Source organism: Eretmochelys imbricata, chromosome 2 (genome assembly GCF_965152235.1).
Source record: "Eretmochelys imbricata isolate rEreImb1 chromosome 2, rEreImb1.hap1, whole genome shotgun sequence".
In the NCBI taxonomy this organism is placed as follows: Eukaryota; Metazoa; Chordata; order Testudines; family Cheloniidae; genus Eretmochelys; species Eretmochelys imbricata.
In genome coordinates, this window is record NC_135573.1 from 82150198 (window position 1) to 82174130 (window position 23933).

General features: G+C 38.8%; 1 protein-coding gene across 5 annotated transcripts in view; it reads right to left on the bottom strand.

The window, feature by feature from the left end:
- The window catches only part of MIB1 (MIB E3 ubiquitin protein ligase 1), a 95109-nt gene that overhangs the window by 29253 nt on the left and 41923 nt on the right, over window positions 1-23933 (bottom strand). For all 5 annotated transcript variants that reach the window (XM_077810377.1, XM_077810376.1, XM_077810381.1 and 2 more), the window contains 2 exons: window positions 4632-4764; window positions 3586-3672 (listed from right to left, as the gene is read on the bottom strand). In XM_077810377.1, the coding sequence (XP_077666503.1) occupies window positions 3586-3672; window positions 4632-4764 (220 nt within the window). The remainder of the gene's footprint in view (window positions 1-3585; window positions 3673-4631; window positions 4765-23933) is intronic.

Below are 23933 nucleotides of genomic sequence, written 5' to 3' on the forward strand. Positions count from 1 at the left end.
CCTTTACTCAGCAAATGGTGTTAGACAGGCTTCTCAATGGGGTACCTCTGGACCTCACAAGTGGGTCCCATTCCTCCTTTCCTTGTATTCCTTCCCAGTAGCCAGTGACTGGTATGTTTTTCTCAAGCTATTGTTCCCAAATGAGGGGGACAACCTGCAAGTTCCACTTGTAGAAGTTTCTCTTTAGTAACTGTTGGGTTCTGCTCTCCTTCCTTGCAGAACGAGTAGAAGTAAGCCCTCTATGACACCAAACATCCTGAAAACTGCATGGATCTCGGGGCAACAATGGAAACCCAAATCTCTGCACAACAGCCTGACCTACCCTTTCCCATGACAACAGGGCTCTTAAAAGAACCATACTACCCTTAACTTCTACTTCATAGATGCATAAGGCTACAACTTTGGAAGGAACCCAATAGGAATTAATAATTTTGATTCATGGGAGCCAATATATTCTTTGCATGGCTGCGTAAGTTATTTTAGGATTTTTAGTTAATCCAGCTTTGAGGTGTGGATGCTCTGCTAGGGTTCCATTTCAACATTCTTGGACATAAGCACTCCAATCTGATACACCACATACTACTAGGTCTTCAACATGCCTATTCTCCTGCTCATCTTTTAGATTAGCATTGTGCCCACAAAGTATCATGCCAGCTCTAAAAGGGCACACAGGCTCACCAAATATAAATTTAGAATAGCCTGAAGAATGCAAGTGACATTGATTCTATGAAAAATATTCTTCTGGGGGCAAGAAGTTCCAGATATAGGGCCATATCATATGCTTCACTGCAATGGGATCACATCTGTCAACACTTATGGGTAAGAAAAACCATTTTCTAATAATGATAAATACAAGTACAAGCAAGACAGACAATATTTACCACTCATCACAAGATATTTTTAAGAAAAAAAAAGAAAGAAAAGAAAGCTAGTTACGTAGGTTAGGTTATACGAATAATGGAGAAGCTCACATGCATCAAGTGTTCTCTGCATTGCCTGTGTCCATCTTATTGATGTACTATGGATTTTTATGGTCCAAAAAATGGTGTCCAGATATCTCATTTATACAGGTTATCTACTCAATCTTCAGTTTGGTCCAGTAGATGATCTGCCTAACTAAAATTTCCACTGCAGTTTCAACAAAAAAGTATTCTTCCTACCTGTCCTAAATTAGTATTGCATTTCTCCCTGGAAGTGACAGCATTTCAGTAAAGTGTGAAAAGTACTATATAAAATTGAAGTAATTACCCTATATGCTAAATATCATTGTTCTAACTGGATTTTAATAATGATGGAAGCTCTGCATCATTCACCCTTGGGAGCGATGAAGTTTTCCTAAACGGGTGCCATCAACTCTCAACTTTCATTTCAACAAGCAGTTTTGGGCACACATGATTTAAAAGGTAATCTTCCAAATATGACCTGAGTCTGAACAGGTGCAGTATTATTTTATTAAATCAAAACAGCTGGGAATAGCTCCAGCGCCTCTGTTGCTGCTCATGGCTTTACCCAGGTGCAGAGTGAAAACTGCACCTATTCAGAACACTAAACAGCTGTGAAATGGACAAGAATCAGGTCACAGCCTTCGGGAAAAGTGGCAATACAGGTATTTTTCATCCTGGTCAATAGGCTTAGCTCTCTAGCCTAGTAGGTGTTGGGTAAATTTTCATAATCCTGGTTATTGCGACCCTATTTTGGGAATCATGAATATTACTGTTTACTGCCAAGGCCTGATTTTCAAATTAGGCCTCTGTTTGTGGTTATAACTGTGTTTGCACTGCATTATCAGAAAAAAGTATTTACAAATGGCAAGCACAAAATGGTAGATATTCACAACGCACACAAAATTGTGCCCCAAGAGGATGTTCAATATGAAAAAAATAAAACTTTAACTTGTTTCTTTGGCTATTAGGAGACAAACTTTTATCATGAGTGTTAACCTGAATAATTTCACTATCCATCTATTGGCTCTGTGAAGTCTGAACAAGCTGTGACAATAAGTATTCCAGTCTTTTTTGTTTTAGTTTTATCTAGCAAAGAAATGCTACTTGTGAAAAATCACAGATTGGAAATCTGACATCTGTAGTAGTTTCTCCTTCACAACCTTCATCTCTCATTCTCCCTTTCCTCCCCGATCCTTGTCACATTGTGGGTTTGTATCCTCCGCAAACTGCAGACTACAGGTCCCCGCAGAGGACATAACCACAGAACTTAAGGTCTCAAAGTGACATTCCACCTAGCAGAGATTACTGTTTAAGAGGTCAGAGACACAAACTTAGCACCTTATATATAAGCTAACGTTAAACATACTTAGTTACTTTTAATTTTAAATGGCTTTACAAAAATCATTTGTAATGTATATACTAGTAGTGCCAAGAGACCACAGTATTGACTGGACTCCCACTGTGGAAGGTATTATATAAAACACACAATGAGGGAGCTAGCATCTAAGACAACCAGAGACATATGAAGAGATGGGGACGAGGAAGGATGTGACAAATGAGATGGTAGTGGCCTGATGGATTTGAAGGAGGTGTTGTGTGTTTAAGGAACAGAATGGAAGAAAGCACTGAGACTGTTGTGGGAGAAGAATGAAGAGACCTCTTTGAACAGTAAGATTATCCAATTAACTCAAAGGGTAGCAAACAGCATGATAGAGAAAACGTGTGTGTTCATTAATATAAAATTATTTAATTAATAAGTTGGCAGTAATAATCTGTGAACTAGCTCAGGAACAGTGTTTCGGAGGAGGGTGGGGGGTTGCCAGCATGCATACATGGAACATGAAAGTAAAAATGGTTATGGAAGAAGTAAACAAATGGCATCTCTAGCAGAGCAGAAGTGGAGGGAACATAACCACCAACAAGGTGAATAAGTACACAGAGGAAAAATTACATAAGGCCCTGAAGGCCATCATAATAAGCTTGAACTTGATGCAGTGAATAAGGGGAGTCACTGGGATTTTGAAAGAGAAGATGGTAAAAAAACCTGTAAGAAGGTATTTTTAGCAACTGCATTTTGAGTGAACTGGAGAAAGATGATGCAAATGTCAGAGGGGCCAAAGAAATGGCAGTTACCATAATCAAGGTGGGAGATAAAGACACGGATGAAAGAGTTTCAGCTGTGTGGACAGAAAGAAGAGTCTGGATCTGTTATGCTAGTTATGTAAAGAAATTAATGCTTTTCTGGATCCAAGCATGCACTTCTAAACCTTAAGTGGTAGACAAATACATGATTGATACTAAATGTATCTTTCAACCTTGCTGCCTCACAAAACATGTTTCTTGATTGGTTGATACTAGAAATTATTTCTTGTATAGAAAGCCCAATGAAAGTAAGACACAATTAAAGTATCTGTCACCATAAGAGCATAAGTGGATGGGGTATTTCCTTTGTCACTAAGTATGCCAAGAAGGTTTAAATAAAGTTGATCTAAATTCAGGATACATCTTAATTATTCTTAAAGGCTAAAACAAGTGGTTATACTAGTATAAATAAGGCTCTTGAATTCCACCTTCTGTTAATGACTAAAGTCACATTGAACAGAATAAAGCTAACCCACATAGCTTATTACAGATATCTTACCCTAACTATTTGTGTGTGCTGTCGTTCAACGGCAAGGTGCAATGCAGTCTGCTGGTTTACATTCTGGATATCCAGGTTAGCACTGCCCTGAAAAAGACGTTAAGAATGTCAGATTTCAACAGTAAATCTAGAAGTAAGGTAGCTAATTAGAGGAAATAACAGAGAAGTAGGAAATAGAGTAATAGAAAATAGAAAAGTAATAGAAAATAGAGAAGTAAGGTAGCTAATTAGAGCAAATTCTGAATGTGATACCTCCTTGATTTGGGAGATTAGAAAAAATTACCAGGGTCAATTTTTCTAGCGCACTAAGCTTCCATCTAGGCATTGATATGAAGTAGCTAGCTTTCAGAGGTGTTTAGCACCCAACAGCAACTCCAGATCCCTAAATGGGAGATGCCCTTTTTTGAAAATACAGTCTCAATTTTAAGCACAGAGAACTTTTGAAAATTTGTCCCTACATGTTTAATTTATGGGATTAAGTTAAGGAATGTAAAACCATTCTCTAAACTGAAAACCAAGAACCTCACAATTATAAGTAGAATAAAGGGGAGAAGGTTGAAGGCTTCGATTAATAGCTTTTAAACTTTAACTGAAAAAACTATAATTAGTGAATCCTTAAATTATAAATAAATGATTCATCCTCAGTCACCTCATTTAATAGGCTCAACACTCTTAACCCTACAATTGTACATTCAGGATGCTGTTGAACTGCCTGCTGGATTGTCCAACTGGACTGTGAAAGAGGGAAGAGAAAACATTGATGATCATTGTTAAATTAATTATGATTTTTTAAATTACTCACTGCACAATTTCCAAGTTGCTGACTCTAAAGGGTTAAATTTGTTTAGGAAAGTACTGGAGCAATTTCATCTCTCTGCACCTCTTACAACTAAGCCAATATAATAATGATCCCAGGGGCAAACTTGGCACATAGCGAAGGGAATGCAGCCCAATGCTATCTCAGCTGCTTTGGCAAGGCATCTGCTTCAATAAGGTTAATCAAAGACATGTGACATATTTCAACCCTCCTGAGAGGAAAGCCTTACCTGATGCACCAAGAGTTCAGCCACTTCCACGTGATTATTGAGTGCTGCCAAATGTAAGGCAGTATAGCCGTCATCCTTCTTCTCATCCACAATCCATGGCCGTGGTAGCTTGGACAGCAATACACGCATTGCACTGAAATAATTATAGAAGGGTGTTACAGGAACATGGGCAGAGATATCTGTTGAATAATAACTGGACTACAACACAGAATCACAAATATATTATTCGTATATCAGAACTATAAACAAGTCACTAAGTTCAACTAGCTAATTTTAGAAGTGTATAAAAAAAAGTATACTGAAGAGCTTTAAACATAAAAATCCCGAATTAAGCTGCTTGACTTAAAAGGCAAACACCAATAGCAAGAAAATGTATTCTGTAAAACATCTGAAGAGTTATGGAGCCAGCTTAAATTTTTCTTCTGAAAGATCTAAGAGCAACTGCAATTACATGAAGCTAAAATACTTATTTTCTTTTATAGACATACATAAACCTTCCCCTTTCCAAAAATTTAATGTAATTCTATTTGAAAATATCAGTATCTTCTTTCATTTAATTACAAATAAGCGAGTTTTGTTGCATTATGCCACTTTAAAATCTCAGATTTTAAGACTTGACTAGGCTCATTATGACTCAGAAGGGAACGATGACAGCCTCTCACTGAGAAAGATCCTAAGTGCTGAGGTAAAATGGGGAATAATTCAGACAAATAAAAACAAATGAAATTATAGGTTGAGTATTAATGCAATATACGTATTGTCATAATAATCAGGACCAGCGGTCGAACTACCTCAATATCCTATCTTACAGTAGCCAGTACTAAATGTGTGAGCGGTTGTGAAGAAGCTCGTGATAGTTTAATGAGGTTTTGATAACATTTTCAAGTTTGTGAGAATATAGCAGTTGCCTTTTTAAAATAGTTTCTATTTGACACTATTTGTGACTAGACTCCAGGCAATTCTTCAAAGTAACCCCAACCTGTATCATACATGAATACCATTACTGGATTGACTAGCTTTTGAAACATACTAGATATGTACTTTTGAAACTATACACAGATATCACAACACACTGAACTCATAAGGCTCATACCTGAAGCTGACATTTTTTACTGTGATTATTCTAACCCTAATAATAGTATTTTAAACTAACATAACTATGTTAATTATAGTAATGTTATTCCATAACAAGTGTTTTTAGAGCCAGTGTATCTAGAAGTGATGACACTGAAACTGAAGCTGCATTGCTGGGGGGAGGGAACAATTCACCAGTATAGAATATCATTTGTTCTCTCTATCAAATTTCTGTCCCATGTCAACCTCTTATAGAATCACAGAATTGTAAGACTGGAAGGGACCTTGAGGTCATCTAGTCCAGTCCCCTGCACTCACGCCAGGACTAAGCATTATCTATCTAGGCCATCCCTGACAGGTCTAACCTGCCCTTAAAAATCTCCAATGATAGAGATTCCACAACCTCCCGAGGCAATTTATTTCAGTGCTTAACCACCCTGACAATTAGGAAGTTTTTTCTAATGTCCAGCTTAAACTGCCCTTTCTGCAATTTAAGCCCATTGCTTCTTTTCCTATCCTCAGAGGTTAAGGAGAACAATTTTTCTCCCTCCTCCTTGCAACAACCTTTTATGTACTTGAAAACTGTTATCGTGTCCCTGTTATTATGGTTAGAACATTCATGCTGCTCACATACCACCCAGTCTGCTCCACTCCACCAGATTGACATTGCATATCTTTCCCCTCTTAACACACAGGATTCAGTGGTAGCACAACGTGATGCAGCCAAATGTCAACACTTTTTGCTGACTCGTTCTTTAAAATAAAGGTAGTGAGTAAAACTGATCTTGATTTTAATTTTTTATTTTTAAAGTTAACTGTGTTGGGCTCCACCTAAAGGAAACCCCACCCCTCTTTTTAGGGATAAACATCAATCTCTACTGATATTTGTCATCACCAGATAGACAATGTCATCACCAGATAGACTGGATTAGCAGAAGACCCAAGATCTGAGTTCGGGAGCTGGATGGGGTGCACACTTCTCCCTCCCTCTAGCATGGGCTAGCCAAAGGGGTGTGCGTGTGAGAGAATCACTCCTGCCCCCAAAATAGGGTGGGGAGACTGTTCAAGAAGGCCAAGTAGAATTAGGGAAGCTCTGCTGCCTGGGAATTCAGAGCCAGCAGCAATGAAGCCACATAGCTTAATGAGTTCCCTCACTCTTCTCCCTGTATGGCTACATGTAGTAGCCTGCAGCATTAGCCTCAATTCTGCTTCCACTTCTCTCCTTACCCAGGCCCAGGGGACTCATCATCCTCCACCTGAAGCAAGAAATTGGGGAGGAAGGACCACTTGGATTCCTTGTAGTGACAAATCAGACACCTACAGAACAAATTAACTCAAATCGGTAGAATGGAGTATGTCAGTAGAACAGGCAAAACTTGCCACACTGGACTCACTTTGAGCTCCAAAGCAGCACTCTCCCCATTGTCCACTTTACTGATTTAGTTCTAGGGTGGAGTAGGAATAAATTGCCCCATATCCTCTCGCTGTCTTGTCTTTGGGAATGGTATCTGGAGAACTGCCCCTATAGACACCAAAGATCATCTAACAGCTGTGGCTTCTAGAAGCAGCAGTAACTGCTAGAATCTTGTGTTCAGGCAGTCTCTGCTGACGTTGCCCCATTCCCTCCCACCTGTTGAGACTGTATGCATCTCATGCCATGCAAAGTAGACATTGGTTGCCACACTCTGAAATTCAAATAGCTTTCTTAACCCTGCAAAATGGAGATCTAGGCTCTTCTAGATGTTTCATATAATGGACCCTTCCACAATGAACCTCCTGGCCTTTTGTATTTAAACAAACAGCACTCCTGTAAGGAATTCTAGCTGAGAGGCACAGTGGAAAGCAATGCTCAGACGCTTAACCACATCACATACTCACGGATTTACTTCAGACAGAAAACAACAACAAACGTAAGTTTCTTGATGAAACTGGAAAAATGTCGGTACCAATGATACCAAACAATCTTTTTTGTCTTGGTCGGGGCTCACTGTGGCTCTCTTCTTAGAAGCCTTGCGAGGTGGCTCATGGTTGTCTTCCTAGGCCAGGGCATGTCTTCACTGGCAACGTTAAAGCACTGCCATGGCTTGTGTAGTCGCAGAATAGCGTTGGAAAAGAGCCAACACACCTACAGTGGAGCACCCACAGGGACACTACTCGAAGAAGAATGTATGTTTCCTGTAGCATTTAACTATGTGTTTAAAGTCCATTTAAGTGGAGATGTCCACAGACATGAGAAATTTTAGTTGTCAAAATTACACTTAAGGCTTTAATAGATTACATTTTTCAGTCTCTGTCAATTTATGAGATACCAATTGTTGTGGGAACACGGGATTTGAGGGATGTGCCATTTTATTAGAATACAAAATTAAAATAGGAGCATAGTGTGATACTCAACCATCTATTGTGGGAACTGTATTTCTTTTGGCTAGGTTAATCCTGGATTTCATGTCAAAGATACACGCAATCCAGTGTTGTTGTAGCCGTGTTAGTCCCAGGATATTAGAGAAACTAGAAGAAGTAAGAGACAAGGTGGGTGGGACCTGAAGAATAGCCCTATGTAAGCTCAAAAGCTTGTCTCTCTCACCAATAGAAGTTGGTCCAATACAAGATATTACCTCACCCACCTTGTATTTCGAAGATATGCACAGTCAGCTAAAAAAATAAGCAAAAAGCAAAAATAAATTGATGAGTTACCTCTCCTGCTAAACACATACTAAGAGAAACCCAAGTAATTGCTATGTAAGCCTAGTCTAGATACTGGTACTACTTACTAGCTCATGCTGAGCATTCTTTAGTTTGGATGGACAATGGGCCCCACAAATACAATTCTAAAAAATTCTTATTTTTCCTCAATGTTCAGCTACACTCTAGTTCTAATTTTAACTGTTATACTATTTAACTACCAAAATAAAGACACTGACAGAAAATGGGGGTTTTCACAAAATCGAGTTTTTCCACAAAAGTTAAAAATAAATGTCTCCACGGATTTTCCGTTTTTTGATGAAAAGTTAAGGGTTTTTTTGCTAGGAAGAAAACATTTTCTGGATCAGTTCTACTAAGAGCCTTATCTGATTTCCTGAGCCTTGGCAAACAGATATCCCGGAAGTAGATTTTTAATATGGGAATATTAGTGTTCAACATTCAAGTCACAAGCTCATTTTCACAAACAGGAAGCAATGAAGGACTTCCTATCTCCCTGTGGCTCAATCATTTTTAGGGAGCAGAAAAACGAAGGACTGCTGCAAACAGATCCAGATAAGCAATCACAGTTGGAGCACCAAATACAAATAGCTTGATCAGGCAAGATCATTTTTTATTTAAGCTCCATACCTCACAAACCACCCAAGCACCACCTTTTCAGCTGCCAACTATGAACTCAGGCTGTTTGGATCCCTTCCCCTCCTCTGGTCAGTCAGCTCAACACATCAACTCTTTATACAAGTGGCCAGTAAGGAATGTTGCAAAGATTTTTTCTTTTTCCTCCATGACATTGAAATCCATCCATTTCCGAGTCCTCAGAACACTTATTTTTTCAATTAGAGTTAACTACCACATTCATTTCAAGGGCAATGAAAAGACAGTTTTCTTAGACTACTTGTAGAAAGTGAGTTGTACATGAAGAATTCAACTTCAAGCACGGAATTATATTTATAAGCACAATTCTGTATGAGAAAGCCTGGCTGAGGTGCAGGCAGGAGCAAATACTGGGACAGAGTAGTGGACAAACATATATATCAATCTTTCCTTCACATTATATTTGACAGTTTCACAATTATTTAGTTTAAGAAAAAACTAAGTCAGTTTAAGTTTTTAACTAATCTTTAAGTGAATTAGGGAAAAATCCAATTATGCAATATTGTGGGTGGGGACTGAAGAACTCCAAAATCAGGAAATTCCAAGTTACAGTTCTCACAACCGTAACTTGGCGAGATAGTGCACTCAGCCCACAAATGAAATCAACTGTCACTTCACAAAGACCCTGGCTACTGAGTAATGAGCAGCTCTGACTGGCTCAGAAGGGATTCTATTCCAGCCCTTTTTGTCCGTAGGAATGGCAAATGTAAGGTGTGTGATTTGAGAGATTGAAGGGTGGTTGGATAAAAGCAGAAAAAAATTGAGGGGTACATTCTTAATCTTCAACAGGGGCACTGAGGAACCCTCAATACACCACTTTCGGAAAAGTAGGAACAAAGTTTTGGAACAAAGTTATTATGCCTACAAGAAGTGAACAAACAATACATACATGTTTTACATTTATTTTATTCATATAAAAAAAGATTTTTATATACACCATGCTGTGCATTAGCTGTTAAGTAACAATCTTACTGTTGTTACTCCTGTCACTCCTCCTTCAGCCCATCCCCACTGTTTTGTTGCCCCAAACCTCCAAAGTATCATATCTGAAGTTAGACTAAGCTCCTTGGTGACTATGTCTTACTATCTTGTGAACTGCCTAACACACCTGTGTGCTGTAAAATACATACTGAATAGGTTTCTATTGTGTAATGAAAATTATAGCATCCAACATTTATGGTTAATAGCAGGCGAGATACTTCTACTTTGCTGCTCTTAGTGAACAACTTGCAGGTGCAGCTGTACCTCTAGGTGGATTCCATCCCTGCAGGGACAGGTTGGAGGATAGCATCTCAGGATTTCTTTCAGCCAGCACTAAGCAGTTGGGTGAGAGGATGGAGTTAAGAAGGATGTATGACAAAACCCCTTGAATCTTGCAAATATTTCAGCCAGAATGGCAAATTCTATCGTATTTCCAGTGGTTCTATTACCTTTCCTAATCACAATTTAATGTAGCTCCCCTTGTTCCATAAGTCCCCTTGTCCCATAAATCATACTACTTTAGCTTGTTGGACTTTATAGCGCTCCTACCAAAATTCTAACCAGTAGCTGGTCACCATTCAGAACACTATTAACTTGGACAGCCATGTGTTATACTAGAAGGCAACGTAATTTTGATGAATAAATGTTACTTTCCTTTTATGCAACAGTTGTTTCAGCATTCAATTTTCAAAGTAGTAATGAAAACAGCCAACTTTTATTACTGCATTTACCAGGAACATAATCCTTACGTATATAAAACCTTGTTTTCATATCTCACGCTTGCAAAACACACAAAGTATTCCCCTAAATACTGTTTTATAGAGCAATAAATCTAGTAATAACCATAAACAAAGTTAGCTTGTGAAGTATTTTATACAGCCTTCAGTATTTTCAACCTGTGTACGTTATACTGCTCATGTAAAATTTTTGAAGATTCTAGATAAGATTTTTCAATGCCTTAAAATACTAAATTCATACCATCCTCAACTAAAATTGCATTTAAAGATTATTACAGCACTAACGTACATTAAGAACATAAGACCTGCCATACTAGATCAGATCATGGCCCATCTTGGGTAGTATCCTGTCTTTGACAGCAGCCAGTACCAGAGCGTCCAGTGGCGTGTAGAGAACAGGGCAATTATGGAGTGATCCACACTATCTTCCACTCCAAACTTCTGTTAATGAGAGGTTTAGGGTCACCCCAACCGTGGGGTTGCATTCCTGACCATCTTGACTATTAATCACTGATGGACCTATCCTCCATGAATGTATGGAGTGTGGCTGTAGCTATGTCGGTCCCAGGATATGAGAGAGACAAAATGGGTGAGGTAATATCTTTTATTAGACCAACTTCTGTTGGTAAGAGAGACACGCTTTCAAGCTACAAAGAGTTCCATGTGATTAGTTGTGCCTTGTGTGAAAAAAGTACTTCCTCTTGTTTGTATTAAACTTGCTGTCTGTTAATTTCATTGGGTGACCCATGGTTTTTTATTTTCTCTTTCACACTTCTCTATTCACTTTTTCCACACCATTTGTGATTTTATAGACCTGAATCATATTACTCCCTCCCCAGTTGTTTCTTTTTTAAACTGAACAGCCCTATTGTTTTTAGTCTGTCCTCATATGGAAGCCGTTCTATATTCTTAATTATCTTTATCACTCTCCTCTTAACCTTTTCCAGGTCCACTATATCTTTTTTGAGAAGGGGCGACCTAATAATTCCTAACATACTGTTAGCCTTTTTTACCCCTTCTGCACACTGTGTGGAAATTTTCAGAGAACTATCCACGGTGACTCCAAGATCTCTTACTTGAGTGGTAATAGCTAATTTAAAACCCATAACTGTATATGTGGTATTATTTTTTCCAATGTGCATTACTTTGCACCTATCAAGGTTGCATTTTACCTGCCATTTTCTTGCCCAGTCATATAACACAGTTATGCTTTAGTGTATAAAAACATCCTCACTTTTTTTCATGGTCTGTGTGTATAAAAACATCCTCACTGTATTTTCCACTTTATGCATCCGATGAAGTGAGCTGTAGCTCACGAAAGCTTATGCTTAAATAAATTGGTTAGTCTCTAAGGTGCCACAAGTACTCCTTTTCTTTTTGCGAATACAGACTAACACAGCTGTTACTCTGAAACCTGGCTTTAGTGTTTGTCAGCAGGGACCCTATTTATAATTAAGGTTGAGTTGAAGTTTCCATTGTAAGCCTCCTTTTTCAGTTGGCTCAACTTTCTAAAATTCTTTCTAGTCTGAAATTTTCCAGACTTGATTACAATATGGTTATTTTAAATGAAATCTTTAGCAAAATTAGATCAGCCACTTTTGAGTAACAAAAACATGAAGAAAACCTACCATGATTTCCTCACATGTTCCAAACACAGACAGCTCAATTGGACAACTCAAAATTGGCCAAAGCTAGAAACCTCAAACATGGCCTGTTTTACAGTCCACACTGAGAAAGAGCGAGTTACTTAATATTTTTCAATTTTCTGGTGTATAAAATATTCATTTGTACAAATTTTTCTTAGAAGTCTTTTTGATCTCCTTCCTCTGAAGGATCAGTGATGGCCACAGATGGAGATGAAACATTGGATGGTTATGGCCAGCGCTCTGAGAGGGCACCAAGCTTCCTCTCTCAGATGCTTGGCTGGCTGGTTCTTGCTGACATTCACAGGGTTTAACTGATCACCATATGCAGGTCAGGAAGAAATCTGGCAGTGCCATTAGAACAGTTTCACCATCCTCTGCAGTGTGTGGGTACGTGTCACTTGCCAAGATTATCTGGATATATCCGACTTAATCATTTCTCTGCCATTATGGGGGCCTTGGTGATCCTTCCTTTTATTTGCCTGTGGCACATAACAGTCTAGTTTCCTGTGGGCTGTAAAACACTGGTCTAATTTTAGTTGTTGGGTTGAGTATGCAGGTGCTGGGCAATGCTAGTGGCCTTCAATATACAAGAGGGTAGACTAGATGATTTGGTGGTCCCTTCTGGACTTAAACTCTATGATTTAGACCATGTCTACAACTTACAAGCTTACAGGGGCACAGCTGTATCAATACAGCTGTGTTGTTGTAAGAGCGCTCATGTACTGTGTAGCCAAGTTATACCGATAGGAGAGAGCTTTTCCATCGACATAACAAAACCAGTTCAACAAGCAGCGGTAGCTATGTCAGCAGGAGAGCATCTCCTGTCCACACAGCACACGAGCACTTATGCCGACAAAACTTATGTTGCTCAGGAGGGTGTTTTTTCCACACCCGAGCAGCAGAAGTTTTGACAAGGTAAGTGATAGTGTAGACATGGGTTTAGTCATTTTTCCATTTTAACCTCGTGCTATCTACTATAACTCATTAATATTTTCTGAATTTTGGATTAAAATTCAAATATCCAATTCCAAAAAAGGAATGAATGTTTGCAGAAATTTCATTTCTTTTTTAACCAACTATACAGAGCGGGCCAAAGCTTTCAGAATTTCCAAGTTTCGGTGAGAAAGATCGTGATTTGGAGGGAGTGAGAAAACTACAGTTAACTTTTCGTAAGGGCAAGAACCTCATGAAAATGAAACCTACTCCCCACCTGTTTAGCATGGCTCTAACAATTTCAACATATTGCATCTTCTGCAATATCAATCAACAGATAAATATTGCTTAAACACAGTTTTTAGCTACAGACTTTTTGGTAGTGTTTATCAACTGTATATGAGCATGTCACAAACAGTAATGAATTCATTATTCACACCCTCTGAGGTAAGGAAGTATCTCCACTTTCTAGATGGAGAACTAAGGCAGAGATATTAAGTGTTTTACCCAGTGTCATACAGGAAGTCTGTGACAGGGTATGCATACCCCACACTGAGCCGGAAGGGATTAAACCCACACTATGGGTGGAGGAAGTCCCACCCCTCAGCCTGTACTGGGCATGCTCCAAATGCTATGCTAGTATACAAGGGGGCAGCCCGGCTCAGTCTGGTCTGACCGTCAGAAAGGAAGGACCTTTGGCTGAAGCTCCAGCTGAGGAGCCATCACAGCCCTTGCCTGCGGGAGCCGGAGATCTGAAGATCCGGACCGGAGATCTGTGGCCATTGGAGTCCCAGGGAGTTACCTGCGCCGAGGTGCCAGGAGACTCCGTTGCCCCATGGACTGCAGCTTCAGGAAGAGCAGTAGGATGTGACCCAGGAAGGTTGAGCGAGGAAGGGTATCTCGTACCCGTGCAAGGTCAGAATGTTTCGGTGGGATTCCCTGCTGACCCAGTGGTGGACCATTCCGCCACTGTTAAGGCCCTGGGTCGGTGCCCAGTGGAGTCGGGTGGTCCCAGACTACCACTCTCCTGGTGATGGTCCCCCAGGTATTGGCCACTAGGCCACACTGCCCCATATCTGAGGGCTGCCATATTGACTCTGGCCACTAGGCCATGCTGCTCTATACCCGAGGGCTGCTGCTTAGACCCTAATCATAGAATCACAGAATATCAGGGTTGGAAGGGGCCTCAGGAGGTCATCTAGTCCAACCCCCTGCTCAAAGCAGGACCATCCCCAACTAAATCATCCCAGCCAGGGCTTTGTCAAGACTGACCTTAAAAACTTCTAAGGAAGGAGATTCCACCACCTCCCTAGGTAATGCATTCCACTGTTTCACCACCCTCCTAGTGAAAAAGTTTTTCCTAATATCCAGCCTAAACCTCCCCAACTGCAACTTGAGACCATCACTCCTTGTTCTGTCATCTGCTACCACGGAGAACAGTCTAGAGCCATCCTCTTTGGAACCCCCTTTCAGCTAGTTGAAAGCAGCTATCAAATCCCCCCTCATTCTTCTCTTCCACAGACTAAACAATCCCAGTTCCCTCAGCCTCTCCTCATAAGTCATGTGTTCCAGACCTCTAATAATTTTTGTTGCCCTCCGCTGGACTCTTTCCAATTTTTCCACATCCTTCTTGTAGTGTGGGGCTCAAAACTGGACACAGTACTCCAGATGAGGCCTCACCAATGTCGAATAGAGGGGAACGATCACGTCCCTCGATCTGCTGGCAATGCCTACTCATACAGCCCAAAATGCCATTGGCCTTCTTGGCAACAAGGGCACACTGTTGACTCATATCCAGCATCTCGTCCACTGTAACCCCTAGGTCCTTTTCTGCAGAACTGCTGCCGAGCCATTTGGTCCCTAGTCTGTAGCGGTGCATGGGATTCTTCCGTCCTAAGTGCAGGACTCTGCACTTGTCCTTGTTGAACATCATCAGATTTCTTTTGGCCCAATCCTCTAATTTGTCTAGGGCCCTCTGTATCCTATCCCTACCCTCCATATCTAACTCTCCTCCCAGTTTTGTGTCATCTGCAAACTTGCTGAGGGTGCAATCCACACCATCCTCCAGATCATTTATGAAGATATTGAACAAAAACGGCCCCAGGACCGACCCTTGGGGCACTCCACTTGATACCGGCTGCCAACTAGACTTGGAGCCATTGATCACTACCCGTTGAGCCCGACAATCTAGCCAGCTTTCTATCCACCTTATAGTCCATTCATCCAGCCCAAACTTCTTTAACTTGCTGGCAAAAATACTGTGGGAGACAGTGTCAAAAGCTTTTCTGAAGTCAAGCAACACTACGTCCACTGCTTTCCCCTCATCCACAGAGCCAGTTATCTCGTCATAGAAGGCAATTAGATTAGTCAGGCAAGACTTGCCCTTGGTGAATCCATGCTGACTGTTCCTGATCACTTTCCTCTCCTCTAAGTGCTTCAGAATTGATTCCTTGAGGACCTACCTGCTCCATGATTTTTCCAAGGACTGAGGTGAGGCTGACTGGCCTGTAGTTCCCAGGATCCTCCTTCCCTTTTTTAAAGATGGGCACTACATTAGCCTTTTTCCAGTCGTCCAGGACTTCGCCCGATCGCCTTGAATCTCATTGTGGCAAGACCCAAGGTAGTCTGGTAGGCTGTAACCACAGTATCAGAACACATCCTGCCCACCCCAACAAGGGACAGGGCATGCATACACCGCCACAAAATCTGACTGACATTGGAAGAGAGCCCAGATCTCCTGATTCAAAGTCACATACTTTACCAAAGGCATCCTTCCTCTCTGGTTAAGGTTCTAAAAGAAGATGGAGAGTAGGGGAATATTCTCTTTCACGAATGACAAAACCTCCCAATAATTTATTTACATTTTGAGGTCTATCATAAGGAAAAGGACTAAAGACTTGTATGAATGAAAGATTAGATCTCCAATCATTTTACACTCTGTATTAAACTTGCCAGAATGATGAGTCACAGCAATGTTCCTATTTAAAATGTTAATAACTTTTCAGCTTTAATCAATCAAGTAATCTTTGGTATCATGCACTGGATCTCGGAGAACTGAAAACTAAAATCTAGGTTCTCTTTTTTTTTTATTTATGTGAAAGTTCTTAAAAAAAACTTTTAGGATACACTTGTTTAGGGTGTTATCTTTCAAGAACCCCTTGTACAATTTTGTTCAAATTTGGTAGAAATATATATTCGCCCTAGGCCTAATCTACTAATTTGGAGGCCTCTGTGACATGTGGATTTTGAAAGAGGTGAGGGGAAAGACACTGGGTTTATAATGAAAAGCTCAGATGAAGCCTCAGCTACGGAATAGGATGTTGCTGCACAATGTGATTAATTCAAGTTACACTCCAAGGAGCAAAGAAAGGGGAGGGCCTCAGGAAATATTGGTCTCTTCCAGTCAATATTTTGCATCTCAACCCTTCTATCTTGAAAATACTGTAACTCAATTTATTAAAAGCAACACTTATGTATATCAGGATGAGGTAATGATGGAGTGGTTTCTTATATTTATGGAGCTAGGTTTAATCCTAAACATTGAATTGTTTGGTTATATTTGGCATTTACTCTTTTCTTCCTGCTGGCAAAAGTATTCATGCTGCACCTGAGTGCATATAACGGTTTCCCAAAGAACCATAAAGCATATTCTTCCAAAGCGATTTTTGTCTAGAAAGACACAGGAAGTCTTAACTGAGTTATTTTGGTTTTACTTACTACTGTCTGTGGTACTTAAATGAAGATGGTCAGCAGTTATTCCTAGCTATTTCTCTTCTGGAGCAAATAACTGTTCCATATTAAAATTCAAAAATTAGTTTTCAGATTCTGAAAGTATAGCAACTGTATTTGTTAAAAGAGAGTTTATATGAATGGAAATGAAATCTGCAGAATGAATATTTTTTAAATTTCTTCACCGAGAAACATTTTAAGTTTTTCCAAAATACAGGCACTCTGCTTGTTAGTAGTTTTTTAAAAAGCAAATTTATGCAGATTAGTATTATAAACACATTACATAATGATCATTTGTTTATTAATAAAGCACAAATATTTTCCATTTGCCAAACCATTTCTTATTTTGCTCGGAACAGGCAAAGAGCACAAAACTTATCTGTCAAATAAAATGTAAGGTTTCTAGAAAAAAACTTAAAACTAGTTATATAATTAAACTACAAGGCCACTTAGGCCTGAGGCTAAAAAGCCTATTGTTATTCACAGCACTTTTGACTGATCAAGGAATCAGGTTACACAATCTTTTTGTGGCAGCAGAGGGATATTTATGATTTCATATCTGCCTAAAGACCCTATCTTGCTACTACCAGAGCTTTTTCTTTTTGCTCCGCAGTGTTTCTAAGTATAGTGACAGCCACATCAGGCTTTACTAGTAGCAGTGCATGCTCAGTGAAAATCTGGGAAATATAAGTGGAAACATGAGAGACGGCTTTATTTGGCAGTGCTAAAAAAATATCAGGACAAATGGCTAAACAGTGTTGGGACAGCAGGATGAATAATCAATGAGCAGAGAGCAAGATAGAGGCTCCCTCAGAGTCTGGATCGACAATCGACAGCTGAGAGATTATTTTTTGCAATGGTTGACTAAATATGGTCAGGGAAGAGAGAGGCACAAGAGAGCCTGTTTGCCTGGGAGTGCATGTTTCAAATGCTTAGCTGCCTATAAAGCTGTAACAGTTTTGCTCATGCCCGCTGAGTGGGAAATACAGTTAGTTTCTTCTACCGTGTGCATGTGGGAGCCCTGACCTCACAAACAGACTTGACCTCTGGAGATGGAAAGTAGCTTCAACACAGATCTGCCTATAGTTAAGCCTGGAAACTTAACCTCAAGCAAGAACACATGCAGTGCAATATCTAAGGAGCTGGAAGAAATCTCTCTTTTTTTTTGGTCACTCCAACTTTTTCTCTGATTATTTTTATCTGCCAATGGGCTGAGTTCACCATCCCAGGGCTTCCTAGCATCTTTCCTTGGACACTTAATTCTTAGCCCAGCAGCCACAAGGTATTCATTTCTACGCAACATCATCCATATTTTATCAACCCAAGAAAGGTAGCAGCACCAAGTAAGCTTCACTGTTCACACTATTTTGCTTTGAAGTTTTATCTATTTAAGGTGGTAAGGTACTGTATTCACTGACACTTCCCCCCTACTCCCCCTCGCATATAATGAAGAGCTGAATCAGACGGAACACTCAGGATGAGATGGCTGCTGCTGATGTATCTCTCTAGGTCATTACCTCTCTTCCAGCTGCATGATACTAAGCTTACAGGTAATGGAACAACAGGAGGCCTGTGTTATTCTGCACATTTAAAGGATACCTATGACTTTCTGCATGTTTAACTATTATTTACTAGATTGTTTTTATTGTTATACTCGTACCTCTATGCTGGGCACAGCTTAATTTCAGTGTGTTAAAGTATCAAACATTTGTAGTGTAAAGAGCAGGCTTAGCGAAAACTCTAGTCCAAATTTCACAGCAGATACAGGACAGATCTTTTATCAGATATGCTCTGGTAGTGTACTGCCATGCAATGATTTCAAAAAATCAAAATGACTTAATTTTAGTGAAAAGCATCACCTTACCTTACAAATCACAACTAACTCAAACATTTTAAAACTGTATTTAAAAAAGTCAATAGTACAGTAATTCACTGCTTAGCTCCAAAATATATTTGTTAGATTTTTACTGATCTACCTTAGATGTACAAGAAAACAACCCATTTTAAACCTAGAATGTGCGTGCTGTAATTCTAATGCTGCATTGCTGTTTCTCCTTGTAGTGCTGTGCTAGCTACTGCCACACTCTGATTTGCTCTCTATCAGCTGCACTAGCTTTTTGTCATGGGCTGCAGAAATTTTTACTTCCACTGCTCTCCCCTTTTCTCAGGACTATTAAATTTACTAATTTTTAAGCTTATTTCAAATTAGCATTTCTAACACTGGAAAGACAAAGGTTACTCTTACTATAACGGACACCAACTTTTTTTTTTTTTTTTTTTTAAAAACACCTACTAACTATAAATTAGGTACTCAATCTACTTCTGGCAGCTCTTTAAAGGTCACACCCTGCCAGCACACTGCATGTTTACTGGTCATTAAAAGCTGATCATGTACCTCTGAACCACAGAATGTGATGAAAGGGGATAAAATTCAATTTAAAGAGGTGAACATTTATCATTTATGTAAACTGGCATTAATATTGTAAGCCTGAAAAAGATTCTGCGACTGAAGCAGGTGAGCGACTACACAAACTCAAAAAAACTATTCTAGAAGTGCTGAATAAGCACTAGCTATCACATATGACCTATGGCCCGCTAAAAGCCCAAATCCTGCCACAATAGTTTTTTTAAAAATTCAATGTCATCATCTTTTCAATTAGCAGGATCATCAGCATTGTGGGAGGGGTTTTTTTTTGTTTTTTTGGTTTTTTTTTTTATGTTTTAAGTCTGGATCTGCAGTAGAAAGAGATACTAGACCTGGGGGGAAGGATTTTTTGAGTGGGGGGAAAGGGGTGAAGGTTATTTCCTTCCATCATATTAGATGAGTTTATACTTCCCTTCAGGATACTAAATGCAATCTGTATACCAGCATGGAAATCTGGCAGAAGACTCAAAGAAAACTGAAGTTCTTATGGTGGACTACAATTATCCATTCCAGGAAAGTACTTTGCAAAGCCACCCATCAATGACAGCTCTACCTTCAAAACTGGCCAGCCAGAATGAACACCAAGAGACAACAAAAATCTGGATAAGTGCTTCAAATGTCCATGTCATCACGGAACATGGAACTGTAATACACTTTAAGTCACTTTGCAGGTAAATTGCATTGTAAAGTTCAGTCTTAGTAAAAAAGTTAGCTTATAACAAGTTTATAACAAGATTGTTCTTTTAAAGAAATGACAACAGGCATTCTGCATCTTCTAACAAGGAAAGGAACGAAAAAGCAAAATACTTTCAGATTCATTTGACAGATAGCTGAGCAACTATATGTATTCCTGCCCAGAGTACATACTTCTTTATGTACCCATATGAACATACAATGCTATGGAATGTAAAGAAGTATGTATTTTTGGCAGGCACTGAACAACCAGTAAGAGGAAACTAAACTGCAGCTGGAAGAAACAGGTCTCCTATTGTTTGAATGACTTTCATGTGGCAAATTAACTTGGTATGGGTCAGATGACACTTGCTACTGCCAAAGTAAAATCACTTATTGCTTATGAATCATGAAACATTATCCCAAGACACTTATTTAGAGGGTGGGTAGAGAAAGTTCTGTTATTGGTTGTAGATAAGTTATGAACAAAAACTTCAGGGTTTTTGTTTATAAATTCAAAATATAAGTTAGGAAATGTAAACAGTCACACCAGAACATTCTGGATAAAATATATAATCTATCTGCAAAACTGATTGTCAATCTTATTCAGGATAATCTTTTGTACCCTAACTTTATTCAACTAAAACAGACTTTTTTAAAGATTATCTGAAGAAATGAGGCATGTGATTTTAAAAAAAAAATCTTAAGTCTGCAGACCATGCTCTGATTCCAAAATTAAGTTTCCCTAATAATTCATAGACACTGAGTCTATGGAGTCTACCGAGTAATTAACACCGTTGTAAGAAACTGCTTGGCAGTTCGACTTTGATTTAGCAAACACAAGAGAAAAATGTTTTCAAAATAATTTTAAATTACCATATACAAATTCTAATACTTTAGACACACAAGCCTGGTGTTTCTCCAAATCAACCCTTATTAAGCTCACTGAGAGCTTGGATGGAATAAACTGCAGTGTCAGGTTCATGCATGTAAAGTGACAATGCAGAGATTTCTAGGCCACAGCTGCCAGTCAGCGGATTAAGGCTAATGACAGATTACAAAACAAAAACACAGGAATGACAGAACACAGGATTCCTATATTTTTCTGAAAATTATAGTCTAATTTTAACAAAATTGGTTAAGCAATTCTGAATTACATATTAAATTATCCAATTTATACTGCTGCTCCTTCAACTCTTCACCTAAAATTTCAGTTTTAAATTATGAAACCCTTAATTTGGTAAGATGTAATTGTAAAAACTATATGAAAAATAAGAGAGGTGAAGCTGTCAACAGAAGCATGCAATTTATTTATTTCTAAAATTAATGTTAACTAAAACACACGAACATATTCAGGCTCTGACTAAAATCACTCAACACAAAGAAATTTTTAAGTAACGAATGACTTGTGCTGCACCTAATCATGTATAGATATTACACAAGAATCCGAACAGTAATCCTTGCATATCATATATGCTTGTCGTAACAGGCACAATTGGCCCAGATTAAAGAATAAAGATTCTGAGTCCACTCGGTTTTTTATTTTAATATTTTAAAATTCTGGGATAATTTTTTGTGTCAGGAAAGGAAAATCTCAAATGTAAGAGATCCAATGGATAATTATGCCTTCAAAAATATTAATTTATTGGATACGTGTGCCATTTTTCAAATGAAATGTTTTTTAATCACTACAAAATACCAAAAATTATTAGGTATCACCAGATATTTTTTACAAACAAGTATTGAGCTGGAACTGTAGAACTACACTTATATAAAAAGGAATCAAAGTAATGTAACTGTAGTCATAAGGTAATTTTTAATAAATTGGTCTGAACGTTATTTTCCACATGATCAAATACCTTGGAATGCAGCCTGTATAGAACTCCAACCTCCAAATTACAAGCTGTTTTATAATGGAAAAAAGCTGAACTATCAGCAACTCTACTGGGTTTCGTAATGCTGTTTAGCTTCTAGGCTCGTAACTGACAGATTTACAGACTGAGAGCCAAATTCACTATTGGAGTAAGTGGACACAACTTCATTTACTTCTCTGAAGCTTTCCTTCTTATGCCAGCAATTGATATGTAGGTTTCAGTCTACATATCTGACTATCTTTACTAAAGATCAAACTTATTGTGACAGGCTCTTTATAGTGAGCCACTGATGCTGAATCCTCTCTTGCTAGGCCATAATAAGACAGCAATTCTACTATGAAACAAAATGACAGTTCTCAGAGAGATATAAAAGTTAAAATTATATATTGACATGGCTTCTTGCTAGCTCATGTTAACATATCTCTAAGAATATACTCAGTCACTCTAAAATGTCACATCCACCACTTAGGTCAGCTGTTCAATTTTAACTGAGCACATGCTGAACTCTGGGCATCTGCTGACACTGTTGTAACTCAAATATTTCAACTGTGTGACTGACAGGGATAACAGATGCTGACATTATCAAATGCTACACTGCTGTTTTCCATGGCCATTTTTTTGCCCCGATATGGCCAGTACATGAAACTGTATTGCCATCCAAAAGCACACTTGAGCAGCTGGATCTGTAACACAGCTCCTGTATAACCGGTAAAAATAGAAGCCACTTTTATAGCTGTCTTTAATGCTTAAGTTCAAATGACGCACCTGCTAGGTTTCTATTAGGATAGATGGTGTAAAAAATATATTTACATAAATTTCATCACTAGATTTCACAACAAACAGATGAAGACTACACTTGACAGGAGCATTATTAGTGCATGGTTTGAACTAATGTCTCCCTGGCAAAGCTTAAAAACCCCCACAGGTCTTCAAATGCAATATTTGTCTGTTTAGTGTATCTATTGCAGTTTACCAGCACAAATTACCTTTAAGAAAATGCATGAAATAGAAGCACGTTTAACTCTACTTATAAAAGATATGTAGTGTGTTAAGGAACCTTTCACCTAAAAGGGCTTTAGATAAAGAAAATTCCAGATTGATAACATCAGGTGTTTGTACAGAAAGAGAAAGGAAGTGTAAACAGAAAAAAATTCCAGTCTACTATAGTGTATATATGGGAATTCCTAAAGTGAACGCTAAGCAGAAATGTACCAAAATGAATTAAAAGCACTTGACATTTATAAGAGAGAGGCTACAATACTCCTCTTTCCACAACCTAATCTGTTACTTGTGCTAATCAACTATTGTACTAAAGCAGCAGCAAGATATAACGCGGGGGCGGGGGGGGGCGTGGCGAGACAGGAAGAGTGTTGCTTTCTCCAGTGCAATTTAATTTAATGAGTAAAAGGAATAAATATAAGTGGCGCTATACATAAATCCAAACATGACTCCAAAATTAATCAAAAGAAAAAACTTTTAACACTGCAACTGTACTTTAACACGAGGCTAACCCATAGTTACAAATTGTGCCTACAAAGGTGCTAGAAGACAGAACAGATTGGTAAATTGTATAAGGCATTCTGGGGTAAATGTTTCCTTCCTGCCCTCCCTCCAAAAATGACTTAAGTTAAATCTTCAATTACTTTAAAAATCAAAAGCGAAGTGTCAATAAGTATAACATTTATGGCTGAAAAATGTGTGTACTTTTAAAATTGTACATGTACAGTTAAAAAACCCAGCTGTATTGTTATAAAAAGTTACAGCCTTCCTGCACTCCAATGCTTTGCTAAAGCTGGTAAAATGGAACCAAATCACCTCTTCAATGGATTTGGTCCCCTTCAACCAGCTGTAGCTATGCATTGATCACGACAGGATAT